This window comes from Eulemur rufifrons, chromosome 19 (genome assembly GCF_041146395.1).
Source record: "Eulemur rufifrons isolate Redbay chromosome 19, OSU_ERuf_1, whole genome shotgun sequence".
Lineage (NCBI taxonomy): Eukaryota > Metazoa > Chordata > Mammalia > Primates > Lemuridae > Eulemur > Eulemur rufifrons.
Window position 1 is genome coordinate 95,892,559 of NC_091001.1, and position 21,523 is coordinate 95,914,081.

At 54.5% G+C, this 21,523-nt stretch overlaps 1 protein-coding gene across 3 annotated transcripts in view; it reads left to right on the forward strand.

Moving 5' to 3' along the window:
- Positions 1-21,523, forward strand: part of OTOF (otoferlin) — a 91,435-nt gene that overhangs the window by 49,638 nt on the left and 20,274 nt on the right. For all 3 annotated transcript variants that reach the window (XM_069495272.1, XM_069495273.1, XM_069495274.1), the window contains 11 exons: positions 3,988-4,061; positions 5,356-5,482; positions 5,963-6,017; positions 9,531-9,662; positions 14,145-14,207; positions 14,596-14,680; positions 16,914-17,073; positions 17,850-18,036; positions 18,274-18,460; positions 20,366-20,589; positions 21,051-21,159. In XM_069495272.1, the coding sequence (XP_069351373.1) occupies positions 3,988-4,061; positions 5,356-5,482; positions 5,963-6,017; positions 9,531-9,662; positions 14,145-14,207; positions 14,596-14,680; positions 16,914-17,073; positions 17,850-18,036; positions 18,274-18,460; positions 20,366-20,589; positions 21,051-21,159 (1,403 nt within the window). The remainder of the gene's footprint in view (positions 1-3,987; positions 4,062-5,355; positions 5,483-5,962; positions 6,018-9,530; positions 9,663-14,144; positions 14,208-14,595; positions 14,681-16,913; positions 17,074-17,849; positions 18,037-18,273; positions 18,461-20,365; positions 20,590-21,050; positions 21,160-21,523) is intronic.

Below are 21,523 nucleotides of genomic sequence, written 5' to 3' on the forward strand. Positions count from 1 at the left end.
TCCCTTGTACCTGGGGTGTGGAAAATAAAAGAAAGAAGCCTATCAAGGGGCATTTGGAGTACTTAGCCCTAAGTCTTGAAAATCTGGCTGCTTGAGCAATGCAAAGAGGGACCGCAGACCCCATTTCTCGTAGATAGGAGTTTTTATCCCGATTACCTGAGGCCTGAGCTAACGAGCCTAGACGGTTCCGACTGAAGCCAATGGTGCGGCAGAAGCCTTGGACAATGAGTAGGCTCAGCCTGCAGTTCATTTACAGTCATTACGGTCTAAGTCCCAACTTTCAGAATAATACAGAGACCTGAATTAATGAAACACTTGGGTCACTAAATTTAATTTGGTGACTGTTCCCCAGTCATTATAAATACCAAGCTCTTCCCTAGGACCCTGTGTGTCTCACACAACCACAGCAACCTGCTTCCAAATCTGAGCCAAGAAATGAGCAGAGAAATTGTCAGATCCATAAATGAAAAAAAAAAAAAAAAAGAGTTTACAGTGAGTGAACTAATTTTAACATCTTTTCCCTAGAAAGAAATCCCAGTCTAGATTGTAGGTGTATATCGTTCTGCGGGAAACCCAAATGTGACTGTGAATCCTCGGCGTTCCCCAGGAGGCGGCCTCCCCTGGGTCCTGCTTCCCGTTTAACAAGCCCGTGAATCAGGAGCCACTGTTTGTGAAGTGCTTTCACCAAGCAGAGCACTGGCTGGTTTGCTTTGTCTGTTTCTCGCCATATCCTATTTTTAGTAACTGTAGAACCCAACTAGACCAAAAGCAGAATTTTTCTTGTGAGGAAAAAAAAAAAAAAGCCAGGACAACAGAAACCTAATCAACAAATTATGTTTTTTGGAAATCTAAGTCTTTAATACAAGTGGATAATCTTCAAAATTACCTGATTAAGTTAACATTTATTTCAAAATTTTCTTTTACCTTTGCCAAGATACATACTGCTTTCTGGGAACCAGAGCTGCAATCGGGCAGAAAGGGCTCTTTCTATAGTGTCACTGGTCAGAAAATCACAAAGGGTGGTGTCACTACAAAGGGCGGTGGTAGCGATGAGTCGAAGAGCAAGTCTAGGAGAACAAACAGGCCTACAGAGCCTATGGTCAGAATTCCGGAAATTACATCCTTCACTACACATCTCTGCATTTTTCATAAAGGGACAAACATAATTTTGAGATCCTCCCAGGCACACAGGAATATACCAGTGAGCTTTTCCACTTCAGATGGTTAAAGTTATGTGGGGTTGGGAGAGAGGGATTTCTCCTTTGAATTGCTTTAGGGTGTGGTAAAGATGGTTGGGTAAGTATAGTGTTTTTTTTTTTTTTTTAAGTCTCAATCATTACCTCCAAATATGTTTGTTTTAAGGAGCAAAGTGACTTTCAAATTCGAGGGCCATAACTGCCCAAGGGATGCCTCAAGTCCTTTCCACTTGGGTGGGTCCATGGGACGAGCATCTGAAAGCCACGATTTCCTGCTATCTAGCACTCCCTTTGGGCCACAGGCCGCAGGGCCAGGTCCCTTCCCAGGACGCTGGGCAGCTGGCTTCTCCAGGCAGGGCCTGCCTCTGTCCTGCCGCCTCAGAGCACTTCCCCTGGGGGGCTCTGTGTCTGCAGCAGGCTGCAGTGGTGATGGCATTGTATAGGTCACACACGGGGTGGGGCTGGGGACCCTAAGAATAGCACAGCCCAGGAATGGAAGAAAGTGATGGCACAAAGTCAAACCCTGAGCCCTGCAGGAGACTCCTGGGTAATTCAGGAGGGAAGTAGTTGGGCAGTGGGGCGAGGCAGAAAGGAACCCCAAGCACTGAGACAGGAAGGGACCCATGGGGAGACAGGGACTGGACTGAGGGCCCGCAGTAGCCACAACTCCTGAGGCTGGGCCTGTGGCAGGGGTCAGAGGACTGAAGCCAGGACTCCCGCGCTTGGGGCCACCAGGCGGGGAGAAATCCCACCAGATGCTGCGGTGGGAGCCAGCCAGGATGGTCCCTTCCCCACCACACACGATTGCTTCTGCTGGGTCCACTGATCTGTTGGATGTTATGGCACCAGCAATTTAACATTTATAGCAGTCTCTTCCCAAATGTGTTGATGCATACGTTATTGCTGAACAAGCAGCTTCTCTGTAAACATGGGCATGGTCTGTGGGACTCTTCAGAGATGACAGCGATCTGCAAACTGCCGGCACAGGGACCGCACTAAAGTCCAAAGGGTCAGGATGGGGTTCAGACTCTCGGAGAAGTGCAGTCCCACAGCATCGAGGCAAAGGAGCTGGGATGGGGTGGAAATACTGCTGGCCTAGGGCACAGCAGTTTTTATGCTTCAGCCTCATTTCTGCCACTTACCTGTGACGTTGTGATTACTTTCACCTCTCTGAGCCTCAGTTTTTCATTGGTTGAATGAGGAGAAGCGAGTGTCCCTCTCAGGATCGCTAGGAAGAGGAAATGAGCAGACATCTGGAAAAGCCTTTGGCCTTATGTAGTCTCTTTTTGGTCATTTTATATATATATATATGTTTTATATGAATTTATGTATATATAACTTATCTCCCTTTATTAGAAGGGGAGAAGCTTCTAAAAATAATTCCAAAAGCATTAAGCTTGATTTTTTTAGAGCTCCTTTCTTTCCCTTTCTTCCCATTGTTACATTGCAGACAAGGCACTAGTGGAGGGTACAGACACATCAGCCTTCTCTCTCCCCTTTTTAGGAACTCATGAGCATGCTAGTGTGCCCTAAGCTGTGAGCTGGTGCCACATGAACGGGGTGGCTCTTGATTGCTGCCTCACTGGGATACGGACAGGCCTTGTCCTGCAGATGAACAGTAAAGAAAAGGCCTGCGGTTGGGATAGGGCCAGGTTTGGGGGATGAGATGGGCTCCCCAATCCTGAGTAGAGGGGCTTGAGGTTTCCAGGTCATCTCCCCTGGGACAGAAAGGTTTTCCCCAACCTCTCATTACCCAGCATAAAGAACAAGGATCTGGGGGTCTTAGAAATCAAGGGGATGCATGACCTTAAGAGAACGGGCTCTGCTGGGAGCTCAGGGCTGGGGCCTGAGCCTGGCCCCACCTGGTCCCACAGGATAACAGGGCGGGGCCGCACCCAGGAGGAGGGAGAACGGGAAGTGGAGGGAGTCAGGTATCCCCTTATGCAATATGGATGGGGTAATGGAATACTGCACTTCACCCCCGCCGATCCTACTCCTGGTCCCTCCTGGAGCCACGGACCACGGGCTCAGCTGCAGGGACATCATTGCCCTTTTCCGTCAGCCCCCTGACTGCAAGGCCCTTCACCTGGGGGGCGCAGACCACACGAAGCCAAAGGAAGAGGTAGGAACTGTAAATTCTGCCGTAAGTTCCTGGGGTTGGGGGAAAGAGGGATTCTGCAGTGACAGGGGACAGGCAGAAGGGGCAAAAGCCAGGACCAAAGAGAGACAGGAAAGGGCCGCGCCCCTGCTTTTCACTGGGGGCCAAGGAGAGGCTGGAGAAAGACCAGGCAGGCTGTGGGCACCAGGGCCATGTGAGAACCGAACAGCTAGTTCCAACCACATCTCCCACCGCCTCCTAGGCCTCTGCCCTTCTGTTCTCGGGCTCTGTCTGCGGTCCGAGGCTTTCTTTCCAATCAGCCGGGGCCGGGTACAGGGGCAGGGAGGATGAGCTTGGGGACACTGGCAGAGCTGGGAGTTCTGAGAAGACTGGACTGAGGGCGCTGGGATCAGGCTGGAAAGCCCAAGACCCAGAGGCTCTCCGGTAAAAACAGCTCTTTCCAGCTCAAGGCCACCTTCCCTGCTGGCCGGGGTGAAAGGATGGCGAAGGACGAAGCAGAGGGGCACCTCTGCCCTAATTCCCCCATGGCTCCGGGCGTGGGACTCAGACCCCCAGTATATCCCGGGACCAGCAGGCCAGGGCCAGGGTCTCCATCTCCCCTTCTCTTCTGTGTTTGTGTGTTTTCCTCCACGCGTCCCTCTCCCTCCGCCTCATCCTGGCGGCCACTCACAGAGCCGGGAGGAGCGTGTTCTCCGCCATGAAGCTCGGCAAGAACCGGCCCCACAAGGAGGAGCCCCAAAGACAAGGTAGGACCCGTGCCCCGGCCTACGGTTCAGTGCCCCTGGCAGTGCCCACTCCAACCTCTGCAGGTGACCGTCCCCCCACCCCGTCACCGGCAGGGTCCCCCTCCCGCCCTCCCTGGGACTGGTCGGCCAGAGCCACCTGGGAGGGATCTGGCTCTCACTGGCTGGCCCAGGAGCCAGGCCCCGCCCCCGGAGTCGTGGTCCTCTAGGAACCCCGGCTCTGGGGCCGAGGGAGGGGAGGCTTCTCCGCGGGTCTGGGATGAGCAGGGAGCCCGCTGCCAGTGGGCCTGTTTATAAAGGCTCCTCCGGCCCTCATTGCTCCCCCGTCCTTTTCTTCACACGGAAGCCCCGAGATGTTTAATTAGAGGAGGGAATATCAAGAAGTGTTATTTGGCTGATTCCTTATTTCTGGGGGAAAAGCAGAGTCCCAGGCGGCTTGCTCAGAGGCTGGGGTTGTCCCTCTGGGAGCAGCCAGCAGGGGGGAGAGAGGAGGCAGGGAGGCCAGGAGGAAGACAAGGGGAGAAATGGAGTGGATAGGGGAGCTGTGTGGGGGCCATTTCCCCATCACAGGCCCACCATCGGGGTTCCTGGCTGCCCTCCCCGGCATCCCTGGTAGGGCCCAGTGGCCCTCAGAATCTCCCCCACTCTCTTGCCCGCATGCCAGTTCCAGCTGTGCCTTTCTCCTCCTAGACTGAGAGAGTACAGCTGCTGGCTGAGGCCCAGACCCGCCATCCTTGGGTGCCTTTTCAGAATCGTCATGTCTTCATCCCGTTTGGGTTGATACACACCAGTGCAGATTAGGTTCTGAATTCCATCAGCTGTTTTATATGGATAAGTTCCTTCCTAAGCCTCAGTTTTCCTATCTGTGACATGAGAATAATGCCCACCTTGGCAGGTCTTGACTATAAGGACTAGAAATATGTGTGTAAAGTTTCTGGCATTGTGCCTGGCACAGAGTAGCCACCCAATAAATGCTAGCTATTGTCGTGAGAGGAGCATAAGTATGGATTCTTTGTTCTCTACCTTCCTTCACAAAGGATGTTCAGTGCTTAAGTAGACACAATGAAAGAGCATTCAATTAAAATAAATAGGCAAGACCAGGCAAAAGGTCAATTAAAACCAAAGGTCAAGATTAGGTAGAAAACACTGCAGATACACAGGCCACAACATTCTAAGCAGATGCAACTAAGTAAACCTTGAATTTGACTCTCAGTTTTCTGGATGCCAGAGTCAAAGGGGAAACCCAGTCACTATCCCACCTGGTCAGCCCAGATAACCAGCCTTTCGTCTTCCCCAGATGAACCAGCGGTGCTGGAGATGGAGGACCTGGACCACCTGGCCATTCGACTAGGGGACGGGCTGGATCCCGACTCGGTGTCACTGGCCTCAGTCACAGCTCTCACCACCAATGTCTCCAACAAGCGGTGAGTGGGCAGCAGCCCGGCATCCCCAGCTGCCCCACCGTGTCAGGCAGGACCCAGCTCGCCATGCTTGGAATTTGGGTGGAAAAGAATCAGGACCCATGGACAGCTTCTTCCTAACCCTGCCCTTTTCTTCTTTTCCTTGGATGTCTCTCTCACCTCGCTCCCTGCAAAGGCAGAGTACAGCAGCTGCAGGCCTGTCCCCAGGTCATTGAACACCTCCCAGCCTAGGGAAGCCACAAGGCTGCTTAGCCCATATTTGAACCTCTTGATCTGCCTCCCTGTTACTTCTGCCTTTGGTTAGTCCTCTCTGTTGGGGCCTCTGAGAACAACTAATCCCCATTCTGTTTGGAAGTCCTTGGGTGTTTGAAGGCCATGATTCTGTCCTTCTGCCCTTCTCCAAGGTCTGTTCACTGCCAGTGCCCTCCTCCCCCACAAGCAGTCCCGGTACACTTAGGCTTGATGGTACCTTCTCCTCCTCAGATCTAAGCCAGACATTAAGATGGAGCCATGTGCTGGGCGGCCCATGGATTACCAGGTAGGTGGGCACCTAGAGGCCTCATGCTTTTCAGACTCTGATCCAGTGGGGGGTTCCAGATAGATGTGCATTATAGACTCTGTTGAGGCATGGATCTGGGGGTCAGAGAGAGCCACAAGCTAAATATAAGTTCCCAGAGTAAGATTGTTCCTAGGAGACATTCCTAGAAGTATCAATAGAGAGGTAGAAACCCAAAGAAAATCTTGAGAACTCTGCTTATGCTGGTCAAAACCTTTCCAGGAATTTTGTCCAGCACTGGGCTTCATAAAGTAGAAAGCACCTAGCAAAGCCATAAAGAGACCAAGAAGAACCACCAAAAAAAAAAAAAAAAAAAAAAAAAAAAAAAAAAAAAAAGTATTCAAACATTTAAAATGAGAGCCTTTGAAGAAAGTGTTTTTGGTATCTTTCTTAAAAATTTTTTATATTATTTTATTGCTGGAATTAATGTCAATCCTGGTTATCTCTGGATGGTGAGAATGTGGGTGACTTTTTCTTGGTTTTGCTTCTCTGTATTTTCTCAGATTTATACCTAACTTTTTTGTTTGTAATGTTTCTAAAACTAGAGACCAAAAGACTGAGACAGAGAGGGGTTTACAGCTATAAGATTGTGAATGTAGCCACAGTGCAGGCAGGACAGGTGATGAGGATGTCTGATGGCTGCTGGGACAGGTCCACACGGGCCTCAACTTTGCAGGGCCAGACCTTCAATCTTTGCTCATCTTCCGGAGTTGATCAGAGTCTGAGAGACAGAGTTGCAATAACTCGACTTACAATGGACTGATGCACAGGCCAGAAGCACCAGTAGTTATTTATAAACTGGAAGCAAGGGAGGAGGAGGCATCTCTCAGGAAGGGCCCAGGGACCCTCCATTGCTCCAGACTCTCCCCTGGGGGCTAACAAGAACCAGCTATAAATCAGAAGACTGCTGGGCATTCGTAGCATTGAGTGAGAATGGTGGCTGATCAGAGGGGAAAAAGCTTTCAGAAAATCCCACCTCGCTGCCATTGTGCTTCTTGCCCTGGGGATTTCCTGTCTGGGTACCAGCACCAGGCCCCAGAATCAGAGTGAGTCCCCTCTCTGTCAAGGTAGAGCTTTATCCTTGAGGCCCATTTCCCAGGCCCCATGCACACCACCCCTTCTATAAGGATAACCACACCTCATTTCACTCAGGTGATGACATAAAGGACTAGATAGCACCTTTCTGTGTAAAAGATACGTCTGGTCATGTTTTCTCCTTAATTCTTGCTTCAGCTAGTTTTCATCTACACAGCGACTATCTTTCCTGGACTCCAAGTCCAGGCAGTGTCAAATGGACCTGCCCCTGTGGTTTTAAACAACTTCAAGCCACTGGGTTCCTTGGAGGTTTGAGCATCTTGATCCCTCACCTCTCTGCCAAAACCCAAACACAGAGTGTCCTGAGATTTCTGTGGGCTTCCCCAGGGATTTGGGCTCAGGGCTTTGTTTCTCTGTGTGCTGAGAACAGGAAAATTTCAATGAATAAAAGACCTCAACTCAGATACCATGTCACTGGCCTGCCAGGCAAGGGCACATTGAAAATGGAGTCATAGTTGTTCCTGTAACTTACTTTTTAAAGATTTACTATATTCCAGGCACTGTGCTGGGGCTATGTGTGTGTTTCCATTTATATTAATGTAATTCTTACAGCCACACAAATACAGGGTTACTGCATTTTACAGGTAAGAAATTGAGGCCCAAGGAAGTTAAGGAGTTTGCCCCAGGTCACAGTTAGTCACAGCTAGAGCCAGGGTTCAAACCCAAGGGATCAGAGCAGTCAGAGCAAGTGATTTCTCTGTAATCAAGCCTTCTGGACAGTTCCTCCCTTATGGTCCCTGGTTCAGCTTTTGCTTACTACTTACAGCTTGTTTTCAAAGGTTTTCAAACTGCTTCCTGCCAGCAACTTTCATTAACTGGGCCTTCAGAATATGTAATACATTGATGGACACAGTGGATAATAATTTTAGTGCTTATTCTTTTTTTAGGAAATGGGAAGATAATTCTCTCAAGTGAAATCATATTTATAAGTTGCATCAAAGTACAGCAGCTAAAATACCAAACCTCCAGGGCGAAAGGCATACAGAGCAAGCCTTACGGTTTCATTAGAAGAATGTACTGAGGTCAATGCTAATACTAGCTAGGGAAAGGCTTTTCGTTAAAATCCAGGTTCTAGAGAGTCAAGTGAAATAGTCCTAAACATCATACACAACCCCACCTGAGAGATCAATCACTTAACTGAAGGCAGAGTCTATTTGAGAAGCCACTTATGTAACTCACATTTTGTAGAGTTTTCTACATTGCAGCACACATCATCTCATTCAATCGTCATGGGTAGCTGGTGCCTCTGCTCATAGCTGAAAATATTAAGGCCCGGTGAGCCTACGTGGTCATCTATGCTCAGACCTGGCAACGTGTCGGGTCTGGGGCTCAATGCCGAGTCCCACAACCCCGAGTCTGTGCCTGTTACTGTAATATTTTACCACAGTCACCTAATGTGCACTGACACCTCCAAATCCAAAGCGAGAACTGATGGCTTAAAATGAGGGTTCCAGAAAAGCAGTAGTAATATCAGAAATTACTGTCTCTTTCTCTCTCTCTTTTTCTCATTCCCTCTTTATATCCTTTCAGCTATATCTATCTAGTATATATAGATATAGATATGTATCTTTTTAGCTTAAAATATGTAAGCCAATCATCATTTACAGTGGCTCTACGAGGGAAGGAGTTGTTTCATTCCCACCTGTGCCTGGCCCCCGTAGGTGTCCGGTAAATATTTGTTGAGAAAATGAGCAACTGCAAAAGGGCTTCCCTGGATGGAGGTGAGATTCCAGAGAGCTCAGTGCCCCTGAGAGGGTGCAGTAGAACACAGGTGAAATGCAATCACCAGGCAAGAAACGGTGGCTGGGGGCAGGGCTGGGGGGCGGCCAAAGCCTCCCTGGCCATTCAAACAGAGAAATTAAACAAAAGGAGAGGGGGCAGGAATGTAGAAAGGGGCCAAATTCCAGACACAAGGAAATACCAGAGCCTGCAGGCTTAAATGAGCAAGAAATTTAATGCAAGTTAACGGAGACTTAAAAGCTTAATTCCCAAGCGCATGAAAACTGTGAAGTGGGTTTGGCAGCCCTCTCTGAAACAGAGCATCGATGTGGGAGAGAACTCAGAGCACTTGGAATCACCTCAGAGCTTTAATAATACTGATGCCTGGGCCCTGTGCCCTGAGATTGGATTGGATTAGTCTGGAGTGTGGTCTGAACATCAGGGTTTTTAAACCACCCCCAACCAGGTAATTCTAATGAACACGCCCCTCTATACATGAGGACACCAAGGCTTACAGGGGAAAGAGCCCAGGATCCCCCAGAAGATTAGAGACAGTGGTCAGAGTGGACCCCAGGATATGACTCCAAGTCCAGTGCTGGCTCCTGGGGCCCTTTGGCCCTGCAGGACCAGGCTCCCAGGCTCACGCAGCTTTCCCCTGGCTTCCCCTTCTCCTGCCCTCAGGTCAGCATCACGGTGATCGAGGCTCGGCAGCTGGTGGGCTTGAACATGGACCCCGTGGTGTGTGTGGAGGTGGGCGATGACAAGAAGTACACGTCCATGAAGGAGTCCACTAACTGCCCCTATTACAATGAGGTCAGTGGCCCCACGGCCCTAGGTGGGGAAATGGGCCTCCTGAAATGTGGCAGGAAGATGGGCCCCAGCCCCACCCAGGCCCAACAGAGCAGCTGGAAGTCAAGGGCACAAAGGACTACCAGTAGGGGTGACATTGGCCCACTCTGTTCCAACCCCCAGGACACTGACATGCGGTGCCACATCCTCTGAATCCCCAGGCTAGCACCCAGGCTGACACTGGTCTTTGAAATGAACACATCCATGCAGCTCCCAGCAGTGCCTGTGCACGAACCCCCCACCCCTCCCCGTGAGGCTGGGTCCCCACTATTTTCTAGGCCAGCGCCCTGGGGCAAGGCCCCCTCATTCCAGCCCTTGGTGGCAGTGGCATCATTAACAGGCACTTCCTGTGTGCCAGGCACTCTCCCAAATCCCTTGGGTGCATCTCCTCTTCCCACCTTCTCAACGACCATCAGAGGTTGTCACTATTAATTCTCTTTTACACAAGGGACACTGAAACTTCTCGGGGAAGACCTTGCCCAGCCTTAAAGTGCCAGCATGGAACTCTGAGTGCTCCCTGCTGGCCGGGCCCTGTGTGCTCCCCTCTCTGCTCAGCAGCCTTCATGCAGCCTGAACCTCTGTGGGGCTTTCCCCCCACCCCAGCACTGGCCTTGACTTTGGGGTGTGAGAGAGGAAACCCCTGGTACCCGCTCCTGTTCTTTACAACCGTCTGAGGCTGTGTCAAGGGTGAGGGACCTCAGAGACCTTCTAGTTCAACCTTCCCGTCCTCCAGAGGAGGGGGCTGGGCCTCCACGTGGGGAGGGGCTTCCTGCAGTCGGCAGGAGCACTGTTCCTGGGGCAGGCCCAGACTGTGCATCCCCCAGCCCAGCGCTCCGGCTGCCACCTCAGACGTGGCATCTTGACTCCCGGCTCCAGGTGGGACCCTTCGTAATCCGCTCTGGGGCGAGGGGGCCTGGCCTCCCTCAGATGCCTGAGCACACAGCAGACTCGCCCAGGAGCTGCTGTCCTGGGGGCCCTGGCATCCCTTTCCTGGAGGGGGCATCCAGTCTGTTTTCCCCGGTGGCTCCAGACAGTGAGGGGTGCCAGGCCGGCCCAGGCAAGGCATCTGCGCCCTGTGTCCCGAGGTGGGTGAGGGCCAAGGGTGCCCCTGCGGCTTGGGCAGCTGTGGGAGCCCTCTGGCTGTGCACCTGCAGGAAGGAAGCCCAGGCACATCTCTGCCCTTCAGCCCAGGCCTAGTCACATTCTCCTGTGTGACACAGATGGCCCTCATCTCCCAGCTGGCTCCCTGCAGGCCCCCAGGGCTGGGCACCCTGCTCGGGACCCCTCCAGCCCCGAGTACAGTCAGGACATTCAGGACTCATCCCTGGCTGGAAAAGCCTCTGGCCTAGATAAGGGTCGATTTCCCATGATGGATATGGAGACGTGCCCCGTGGCCTGCCGTGGTCACCTGATAGTGGAGAAGCCATGTAGGCCGACTCCAGGGCTTGCCTTGTTGTACCGGCCCACGCGCCTCAGGTTTCATTCCGGTTGTTTCCTCTTTCCAAGGCAAAGCGCTGCTCTCCCCACTCCCGGGAAAACTCCTGCCCACCCTGCTGGGCCCAGCTCAAGTGTCCTTGCCACTGAGCAGCCTTCCTGCTCTCTTTGGGTCAGAGGTCAGCACCCTCCCCTCTCTGGGGTGATAACATCCCTGAATTGCGGTGGGTCCTTCATGTCTCTGTACCCCGCTGTGAATATGTGCTCAGAGCCTGGCACATCCTTGGAGGGTTCGGTGTCACTGTGCTGAATGGATGCTCGCCCCGGCGAAGAAGCAGGTGTTCGCTGAGCGGCGTGTGCGCCAGGCCAGGGCACGTGGGGCAACGTGGGACTGCAGGGACCAGAGAGGCACGTTTCTGCCCTGCACGGGTCCCCTTCGAGTTTCAGCCTAGAAACCATTTCCTAACCTCTGTATTTAGATCCTCTCAGACTATTCATTCCACTCATCTTTGGACCATCCTAAATTTGTTCCAGATCCCATTTTTGTTCTTTTGCACAAACCCAAGTAGCTCTGATTTTGTTTCTGTCTGTTCCCTGTAAACTAGGGTTTGTCAAACTCAGCACTAGATATTTTGGACTGGATGTTTTTTTGGTTGTAGGATTTTAGCAACATCCCTGGCTTCTACCCACTAGATGCCGATAGCAACCCCCTTAGTTGCAGCAACCCAAACTGTTTCCAAGCCTTGCCAGACGTCCCCTGGGGTTAAAATCGCCCCCACTTGAGAGCACCACTCTGAACTATCTTGCTGGATTCCTTCCAGCCCCAAGGCCAGGGCTTTCCTTTCCTTCTCTTCCTGTGCCACATTCCTTTTCAAGGGAAGATGCCCTCCTGCCTATAGGTATGTAGTGCTTCTGGCTAATTCTCTGAGCTTGGTGGGAAACTTCCGTTGGCTCTGCTAAACAGCAGAGGGAGGTGGGAACAATGGCAGATTTCTAAGCTACTACAAAAGGGAAATACACTCAGGTAACAGGAGGAGTGTGACACAGACAGCTAGGAGAGCTCAGCGTTCTGGCCCTGGCTCAGCTAGCTCCGCCCCTGGGCTGGCACAGCGCGGCACCCAGCCTGATGGGCAGCCCCGCCTGGCTCCCAGCCTGCTGGTGTGGAGGGAGGTGCACAACCTCTGCACCGCCCCCCCCCCCACAGAACAACCTGGTGGTTCACTGCCCAAGCCAAGACCTGTGTACTTGTGGCCCCGCCCCGGACACCCCAAGAACCCCGTCCTTCCTCCTGCCTGAGATCAACCTCCACCCTTGCCTCAGATCCTGCTTTTTCTCCATCCCAAACAATCTGGCATCACACCATCCTGCAACACCCCAGCGTTGTCTTTGTTTTTGTTCTGGCCCCTCTGCCCTTGCCTACAAGGTGTTCTACTCCAGAATATTCTAAGTACAACCATGAAAGCCCACGTATGCACAAGGACAGGAACTAGGAATCTGTCATCCGTCCCTCTCTCTAGGCCGTTCCTTTTTCCCACGTGCCTTTGAAGCGACCACCTTTCCTCCCCTCCCCCACAGTCAGGCCATGTGGCCTGTCCCCACCTCCCCCCTCCCAGTCACACGCAATCTCTGCCACTGTTTCTGCCCCAGGGCAGTGTCACCAAGGGCCTGGCTGCTCCTACGTGCACTGTCCGCTATCGTCCACTCTCCCTTGACTGCCCTTGACTGCCCGGTTCCTTCATCCTGCTTCCTCCCCTCCTCTTGGGGACGTCTGGCGCCACTTCTCTGCTCCCAAACTGCTCCAGCTCCTCCTCCCCAGCCTCCTTCCTTGGCTGACAGTCTGCTGATTCTTGGAGCCCTGTCCTGGGCCTGCGTCCTCAGCCACACTGTCCTTGTGTATCTCCTCCATCCCGGAGGCCGCAGTTACCCTCTGCGCTGATGAGCCCAAACCTAGGTCCCCACCCGCCGTCCAGAGCGGCAGCCGCCAGCCAGCCCCGCCGGGGCCCGTGCTGCCCTGCGCGGCAGCTGGCATCACTGTGCATTTGCTGCGTGCGCACGCTTGCCGCGACTTCACACCACGCCTCACAGCCCCTGTGTGAACAGTGCCTCTGGAGAGATGCAACACATCACAGAGGGATAAACTGAGGCTCAGGGAAGGACGTGACCGACTCAGCAGTAACTGCCAGGCATGGCTACTTGTAAAGCCAGCTTCGCCCGCAATGCTCAAGGGGGAGCCTCCGGCAGCCAGGAGTGCATTTGCTTTAGACGTTTGCCCCAAGCACCGTGGCGCTGGTTCTGCCTTCTCCTGCCCACAACTTCACCAGAGCAGTGGCCCTTCCTCACGGCACACCCAGGCCAGGGGAGAGGGGAGGGGACCGCAACTGCACCCGAGGACAGCTCCTGCCCAAAGCACTACATTTACAGCTGATGAAGTGCTTCATACACCGTGGTTCATCCTTTCTGAGACTTGCCTTACTTTACATTTTGACACCTCTGAAGTTGGGACGCATCTTCCAGGCAGCCTTGTGGTTTAATGGCAATGTCTATGTGGCCCATAAAACCACAGGATACCTTACAGTCCACAGCATTTTAGATTCGGTGAAGTACTTTATAGTATATCATCAGAGCCTCCTAACAAGACTCTGAGGTGGGCGTCATTATCCCCAGAGGTTCAGAGAATGTGTCGCTCAAGGCCAGCTAGGAAGGTACAGAACTGGGACTAGAACCCAGGTCTCCCGGCTCCCCAGCTGTGGGTCCTTCTGAGCGCAGCACCTGCAGACAGGTACACCTGCTGCTCCCACGTCCTTCCCCGCCTGGGGCATGAGGCCCCGCCCCACCCCACTCTCCAGGGCCAGTCAGGACCAGACAGTTGCCACAGTGTCTCCTCTAAACTCTGGGGCTCAGGGAAATGGCGGGAGTGCAGACAGGCACTGCCAGGAGGGAGGGGCCCAGCACTGCTGCAGGCCGGAGCTGCTGCCCGTAGTGACCGCAGGCCCGGGTCCTTCTCCCCTCCAGTATTTCGTCTTCGACTTCCACGTCTCTCCTGACGTCATGTTCGACAAAATCATCAAGATCTCGGTGAGTGGGGGGCAGCCCCTGGCAGGCAGAGCCCCCACCTTAAACTGCACCTTTGTGCAGACCTGAGAGGCAGCCGTCTGGCTGGACCAGGCATGAAAAGGCAGCCCCTGCCTGGACTCAAGGCTGGGCGAGTGGGACGCAGGCTGGATTTGGGGCCCCTCGCGCTTTTAGCCAGGTGTCTCTGTACAGTGTACAACGTAGTCACCTGTACATGGCAGCCAGCCTCAGCGAGCCACTCCCGCCCTGCCAAATGCCCACCCGCTTCACTGTGAAGCTCAGGTCCCCAGAAAGACTGAGGTGGTGCCACCACCAGTGGGTCCCACCCCTGCCCCGTGGAAGGGTTTACACCTGCCCAGCCTGACCGGTGGCTGGTGATTCTGCCCGGAAGGTGATTCACTCCAAGAACCTGCTCCGCAGCGGCACCCTGGTGGGCTCCTTCAAAATGGATGTGGGAACCGTGTACTCCCAGCCAGGTGAGTAACTGCACACGGCCGGTCGGCCCCGGTGGCCGTGGCTCAGGGAGCGGGGCACGCGGGGCCCTTCCCGCTGTGGCGGTTCCCGGGCTCCGCCTGGCGAGGACACAGACGCAGTCTGGAGACTGTTGGCACACACGGCCATATGGCCTGCGGGGAAGTGGCGTGCTCGGTCTGCACACAAACGCGGTGAGCAACTGTGTCCCCAGTCTGGCGGGTTCTTACTGCTGATTGGGTCAGTAACTCCACCGTCTGCTCGGTAGCAAGTGGCAGGCTGGTGAGTGGTGAGTCCCTGCCCGTGTGCGCTCTGGTCGGGAGCTGCAGAGGACGCAGTGAGGGAGACCTGTCGACACAGCCTGGGGAGGGGCTGTGACCAGATTCCTGCCTCCGGGGCTGCCACCGCTGAGCAGGAAAGACCCCCTTTCATTCTCAAAGGAGCCCCAGTGCCCCGCTCTACAGCTGAGGGGCCGAGGCTCAGAGCCGGGCTGGCCCCAGCCACACGGTTGGGGGTGAAGTCAGGCTGTGTGACTCCAGAGCCCCCTGAGTCACACTGTCCAGTCCCAGTGTAGAGGTCGCACTCAATGCCAAATGTACTGTGGCAGTCTCTGAGGGCCTTGGCCTCTAAAATCGCTTTTTATTAATACAAGAGACCCAGGCCGCCTGAGGAGCAGCCTTGGGGGGCCGTGGCTGACTGGCAGCTCTGTGGGTGCTCGTGGGCCCACACCACATGGAGTTGGCGAGGGAACCCCAAAGGGTGGCCCAGGCAGAGGAGCGCCCTCAGCCTGCCAGATGGCAGCTCAACACGTGGCCAGTTTGGGGACCACCAGGTGTCCCTAGAGCGAACCCACTGCTCAGAGTACAGTAGTAACCTCATCAGGCCCTTTGACAGTGACAACGTAATTTCACCCAAACTGTCACATTCAGCCCTCACAAAACAGTGAGGTAGGCAGCCACATCTCTTCCCATTTTACAGATGAGATAAATAAGACTAAGAGAAATGAAGTATTAATAGCTTGGAGATGCTGCTAAACTTACAGGTTGAACAAATTGGTGATTTCCTGTGGTTCAACCGAGCAGACACATGGCTAGAGCACGTTATAACTGGGACTCAGACTGGGGAATCCGAGTCCGAAACCCAAGATCATACACATAAAGCCATCCCCAGACAGGCTGGCTTCTGCAAACAGACTCTAACGCACCTCGGGGAGCCCACCTTGGAGGCCAGGGCCTGGGCGACAGTAGAAGGTGAAAGAGGAGGGAAGGAGGGCGGGGCTGAGCCCCGGAGAGGCCAGTGCCCACACAAAACGGCAGGAAGGAGAGGCACAGCCAGGCGCCAGCCTGCCCCTTGCTTGTGCGCCGGGTTTACAGTAAACCTGGAGGGGCAAACCCTGCCTAAAGCGCCTCCTTCCCTGACATTTGTCCTTCCCTCCAGACAGCCTGGCTCCTGGGACACTGGAATAAGACTGCCAGTCCCTGTCTTTAGGAGGCTGTCAGTCTAAAATTGGAGATAACAATACACAGATAGTCACAGTGCACAGCAGGATGGGAGGCCTGTGCGTTACCCCGAGTGCACCAAAGAGGCCAGGATCAGCTCTTCTGAGGAAGTCAGGGAAGGCTGCATGGAAGAGGAGACACTTGAGCAAAACGAGATGTTTACCAAGTGAACAGGGAGGAGGAGTTGAGGGCGGGCAGGGGGTGGGGAGAGTGAGGATGAGGACATCCCATGCTTAAAGAACAGCAGACACAAAGGCGGTGTGAAGCTGGGGCATGAGCTCAGAGTGGTGGGAGCAGCTCCGGGAAGGGAGTGCAGGGCTGGGGTGGGGTGGGCAGAGAGAGTCGGGGAGGGCTGGATCAGGAGCCCACAGACCTGCATTTGGTCTTCACCCCAAGGCACTGGGGAGTGGGAAGAAGGGGCCTCCACCTGGGACGGCTCTGGGGCCCCATGTGAGGGCTGACCAGGGTGGTGACGGTAGGAGAGGCCGCAGGCGGAGAAACCAGCCAGGAGGCTCTCGCTTCCAGGTTGCACCACTCATGCGATGTATGACCTCGTGGGGCCTCGCCCCCACTGCTCTGGCCCCAGAAAACCTCCGTCATCCCCTAGCCCAGAGGCAGGCAGAGCTGTGGCCCCGGTCCCGGCTCCAGGGGCCAAGAAGGCACCCAGCTCTGCCATCTGCCCTGAGGGTGGGACCTGCCTGGTGGGGGTGCCCGAGCAGTGCCACCCTCCCCACTGCAGAGCACCAGTTCCATCACAAGTGGGCCATCCTCTCCGACCCCGACGACATCTCCGCGGGGCTTAAGGGCTATGTGAAGTGCGATGTCGCCGTGGTGGGCAAGGGGGACAACATCAAGACACCCCACAAGGCCAATGAGACGGATGAGGATGACATTGAAGGGTGAGGCCCACCTACCACCACCCCTGGAGACCCCAGCCCAGTCCTTCCCAGCCCCAAAGGGAGCTCCGGTGCGGACTTGCCCCAGCTCTTCCCGCCCTCTCCCTCAGCCTGTTCTCCGCCCTCTCAAGCAGCCCAGCTCTTCCGGGAAGGACTGACAGGGCAGGGGTGGGGTGGGATGGCTGAGAACTGCTGGAAGATGCTGGAAGACCAGAGTCCGGGAGCTGCTGGGTCCTGGGGACACCAGCAGGATATCGCCAGGATGGCAAAGAGATTTCTTTTGGTGCCAGTTCCAGTAGCTGATGGTGGCTGTTGAGAAATATTCTGGGCCCTTGTCCAGACTCAGTGAGAAAATGCTGGAATCCAGTGAATCCGGTCTTCCACGGGCTGGGGGAGGGAGAGCGGCTATTTGTGAAGGTCTTGTCTACGAAACACAGCACAAAGCTGCGAAAGGTTAATAATGACCCTAAGAGTGTATTCTACTCTGCAATTTACAAAGCACTCACACGTTTTAACCTCCTTGAGCCCGATGGTATTCTGGGAGGGGGGTGTTATGAGTCCCACCTTAACGCTTAGGAAACTGCAGCTCAGCAAGACGGGGAGATCTGCCCAGGACCCCACAAGCAAGCAGGTACCATGGACTCGAGTGTCTGATTCTAGTCTAGGCCCCCTCAGCCGTCCTTCCCAGACTGTGCCAAGACCCAGGAGCATGTAGACGCCAGTACAGGGGTTGGGGACCTGGACCTGGTCACCACGGTCCCGGCTGTGTGTGCCGGCAGGAACCTGCTGCTCCCTGAGGGGGTGCCCCCAGAACGCCAGTGGGCCCGGTTCTACGTGAAAATTTACCGAGCAGAGGGTCTGCCCCGGATGAACACAAGCCTCATGGCCAACATGAAGAAGGCTTTCATCGGTGAAAACAAGGACCTCGTGGACCCCTACGTGCAAGTCTTCTTTGCCGGCCAGAAGGTACTGGGGTACAGGTGCAGGAGGCTGGAGCTGGGGTGACAGGCATCACAGGTGAAGGGTGACGGGCGTGGAGCCTGGGGGCAGGCACACGGAGAAATCTGAGCCTCCAGCTGGTGGGGCTGGGAGGCCAAGGCCAGGCTGGGAATGCTCCCCCTTGCCACCTGGCGTCCTCAGACCAAGAGCTGAGGACGGCAGTGGTTCGATACAGGCACCCTAACCCTCACTTCCTCTTGCCAGGGCAAGACTTCAGTGCAAAAGAGCAGCTACGAGCCACTGTGGAATGAGCAGGTCGTCTTCACAGACCTCTTCCCCCCACTCTGCAAACGCATGAAGGTGCAGATCCGGGACTCGGACAAGGTCAACGACGTGGCCATCGGCACCCACTTCATTGACCTGCGCAAGATTTCCAACGATGGAGACAAAGGTCAGTGGCAAGAGACGAGTGTGTTGGGGGCAGGAGGTGGCCTGAAGGGAAGGAGTAGGTGAGACCCCCCTCTTCACACCACCACCGTCACCCCAGACCTGGGCCTGACAGGGGCTTCAGGGCCTGGTCAGCGGCTCCGACCTCAAGGGTAAGGTGGGAGGTCGGGGCTCAGGCCTGCTCAGAACCTGCCTGGCTGCCTGCGACAGTAGCTGGGTGACCTTTGCACCTTTTCTCCATCTGTAAAATGAAAATAATAATGACTATATAATAATTTCAGTATAGACATACATGTAGCATTTATATGCTGCATATGTGTATAATTACAGTACATACACAGCACCTCACATTAGTAATTGTACCTGTCTACAGACCTGTGGGGATCCACCACCTCCTAGGATCCAGGCACTGTGCTGGGTGCTGAGGATATAGAGTGAAACAAGAATCTATTCCTGGGCCAGGCCTGGTGGCTCACACCTGTAATCCTAGCACACTGGGAGGCCGAGGCGGGAGGATCACTTGAGGTCAGGAGTTCAAGATCAGCCTGAGCAAGAGTGAGACCCAGTCTCTACTAAAAATAGAAAAAAATTAGCTGGGCGTGGTGGTGCACGCCTGTAGTCCCAGCTACTCGGGAGACTGAGGCAGGAGGATCGCTTAAGCCCTGGTGTTTGAGGTTGCTATGAGCTATGATGATGCCACGACACTATAGCCCAGGCAACAGAGTGAGACTCTGTCTCAAAACAAATGAACAAAAACACCAGAGTCTATTCCTGGCCAGGCCTGGTGGCTCACGCCTATAATCCTAGCACACTTTGGGAGGCCGAGGCAGGAGGATTGCTTGAGGTCAGAAGTTCAAGACCAGCCTGAGCAAATGTGAGACTTCATCGCTACTAAAAATAGAAAAATTAGCCAGGTGTGGTGGCACAGACCTGTAGTTCTAGCTACTTGGGGGACTGAAGGAAGAGGATCCTTCGAGCCTAGGAGTGTGAGGTTGCTGTGAGCTATGATGACACCACTGCACTCTAGGCAGGGTGACAGAGTGAGACCCTGTTTCAAAAAATAAAATAAAATAAATAATCTATTCCTGCCCTCCAAGTGCTCATTAAGGAGATGGGTGTGCTACCAGAGGGTCGGACTTTAGGCACAAGACATAAAAGGCCATGTATTGTCTGATTCCACTTATTTGAAATATCCAGAGTAGGCAAATCCATAGAGACAGAAAGTAGATTATTGGTTTCCAGGGGCGGGGGGAGGGGGAATTGGGACCAACTACTAAACAGATGCAAAGTGTCTTTTCAGAGCGATGGAAACGTTCTAGGATTAGACGATGGCTGCATAGCATAGTGAATAGACTAAAAACCATTGAAACGTACACTTTAAAATGATGAATTTTATGTCATGTGAAGTATATCTCAGTTTTTAAAATGCTGTAAATGTGTTTTTTAAAATAGGCAGAACAAAAAATAAACCAAAAAAAAAAAAAAAACCCACATAAGGCAGAATTGGACCATGCTGCACCTGAGGCCCAACAAATCCCACCCAAGAGGGGAAACAGAGAGGGGGACCTTGAGCGAGGAGGGGAGGGGTCCGCACGAGCAGGGTGACCCTGTGGTGGGAGGTAGACCTGCAAATATGGCGCAGGGCCCCAAAGCCATGCTGAGGCGCTGGGAGGAGCTGGCATCTGTTGGCAGCCTTTGCTCCGAGTACCAGGAGCCTGGTTTGCCTCCGCATCACACCCAGCTCAGGGCCCCCCAGGGAAGAAGCAGACCCAAGAAAGTGCTCCATGCAAGTATGAGAGGTCTGTCCCACACAGTTGTCGCACACATGAAGTCCTCAGCTCAGCAACCAGGAGGTAGAGGCCAGGGGCCCCAGAAAGAGACCCCTCCACCCCTCTCCCCGCCGCCACAGGCTTCCTGCCGACGCTGGGCCCGGCCTGGGTGAACATGTATGGCTCCACGCGCAACTACACGCTGCTGGACGAGCACCAGGACCTGAACGAGGGCCTGGGCGAGGGCGTGTCCTTCCGCGCCCGTCTCCTGCTGGGCCTGGCGGTGGAGATCCTGGACACCTCCAACCCTGAGCTCACCAGCTCCACAGAGGTGCAGGTGGAGCAGGCCACGCCCATCTCGGAGGTGAGGTCCCGGGCTGCACTGTCCCCAGGCCCGAGCTCAGCCCCTTCCCATGCGACAGCCAGAGTCCTGGGCCTTGCCAGTTTCTGCCCTGTCTGCCTCAGGGGCCAGACCCCAGGACGAGGCCTCCTCCCGGGAAGCAGAGGCCCCCACTCTGCCCCCAGCAGGACCTCAGTCTCCGTCCACCACCTGCCTGCACTCTGCCCAGAGGGCTCAGCATGGCACCTCCTCTCTGCCCCTCCTCCCAGCCATGGCTGTCCCTGCGGTGTCCAGAGCCAGCCCTTCTTCCGGGGACATCCAGGCTGGACGCCTTAGGGGTCTGGGCTACCTGGCTCCAGCGCAGGGTAGGATGCCCTGGCCATCAGCCCAAGGGGCCTGCCTGTGCAGAGGAGGCCTGGCCCAGGCCCACCGTCCCCTCCGTCCCCACCGAAGCTTAGGGATGGTTTGAACTGCCTCCCCGACAGAGCTGTGCAGGGAAAATGGAAGAATTCTTTCTCTTTGGAGCCTTCCTGGAGGCCTCAATGATTGACCGGAAAAACGGAGACAAGCCAATCACCTTTGAGGTCACCATAGGTGAGAGCTGGGCCCACCTGGGGTCTGCACTCCCGCCCCCAGGGAACCAGAAAGGACGCACACCCTTGTGCATGCTCGGGGCCTACACCACCCCACAGAGGGGCCGACTCTTAGCTCCACCTACAGGCCCAGACTCTGCTGGGACCCGGGGAGGAAGGAACGGAGCGGCCCTCGGGCTGGAGAGGAGAGAGTGGGAATACAGACCTCGGCCAGGCTGGGCCTTGCGCTCAGATGTCACGAGGGCTTTATGGGGACTGAGGCCATGGGGACCTTTCTTGGCCAGTGTTCTGTTGTGTGAGCCCCATGGCCTAACTTTCCGTCTCCCCTCCCCCAAACCCAAGGTAACACCCGGATTGGAGGTGGG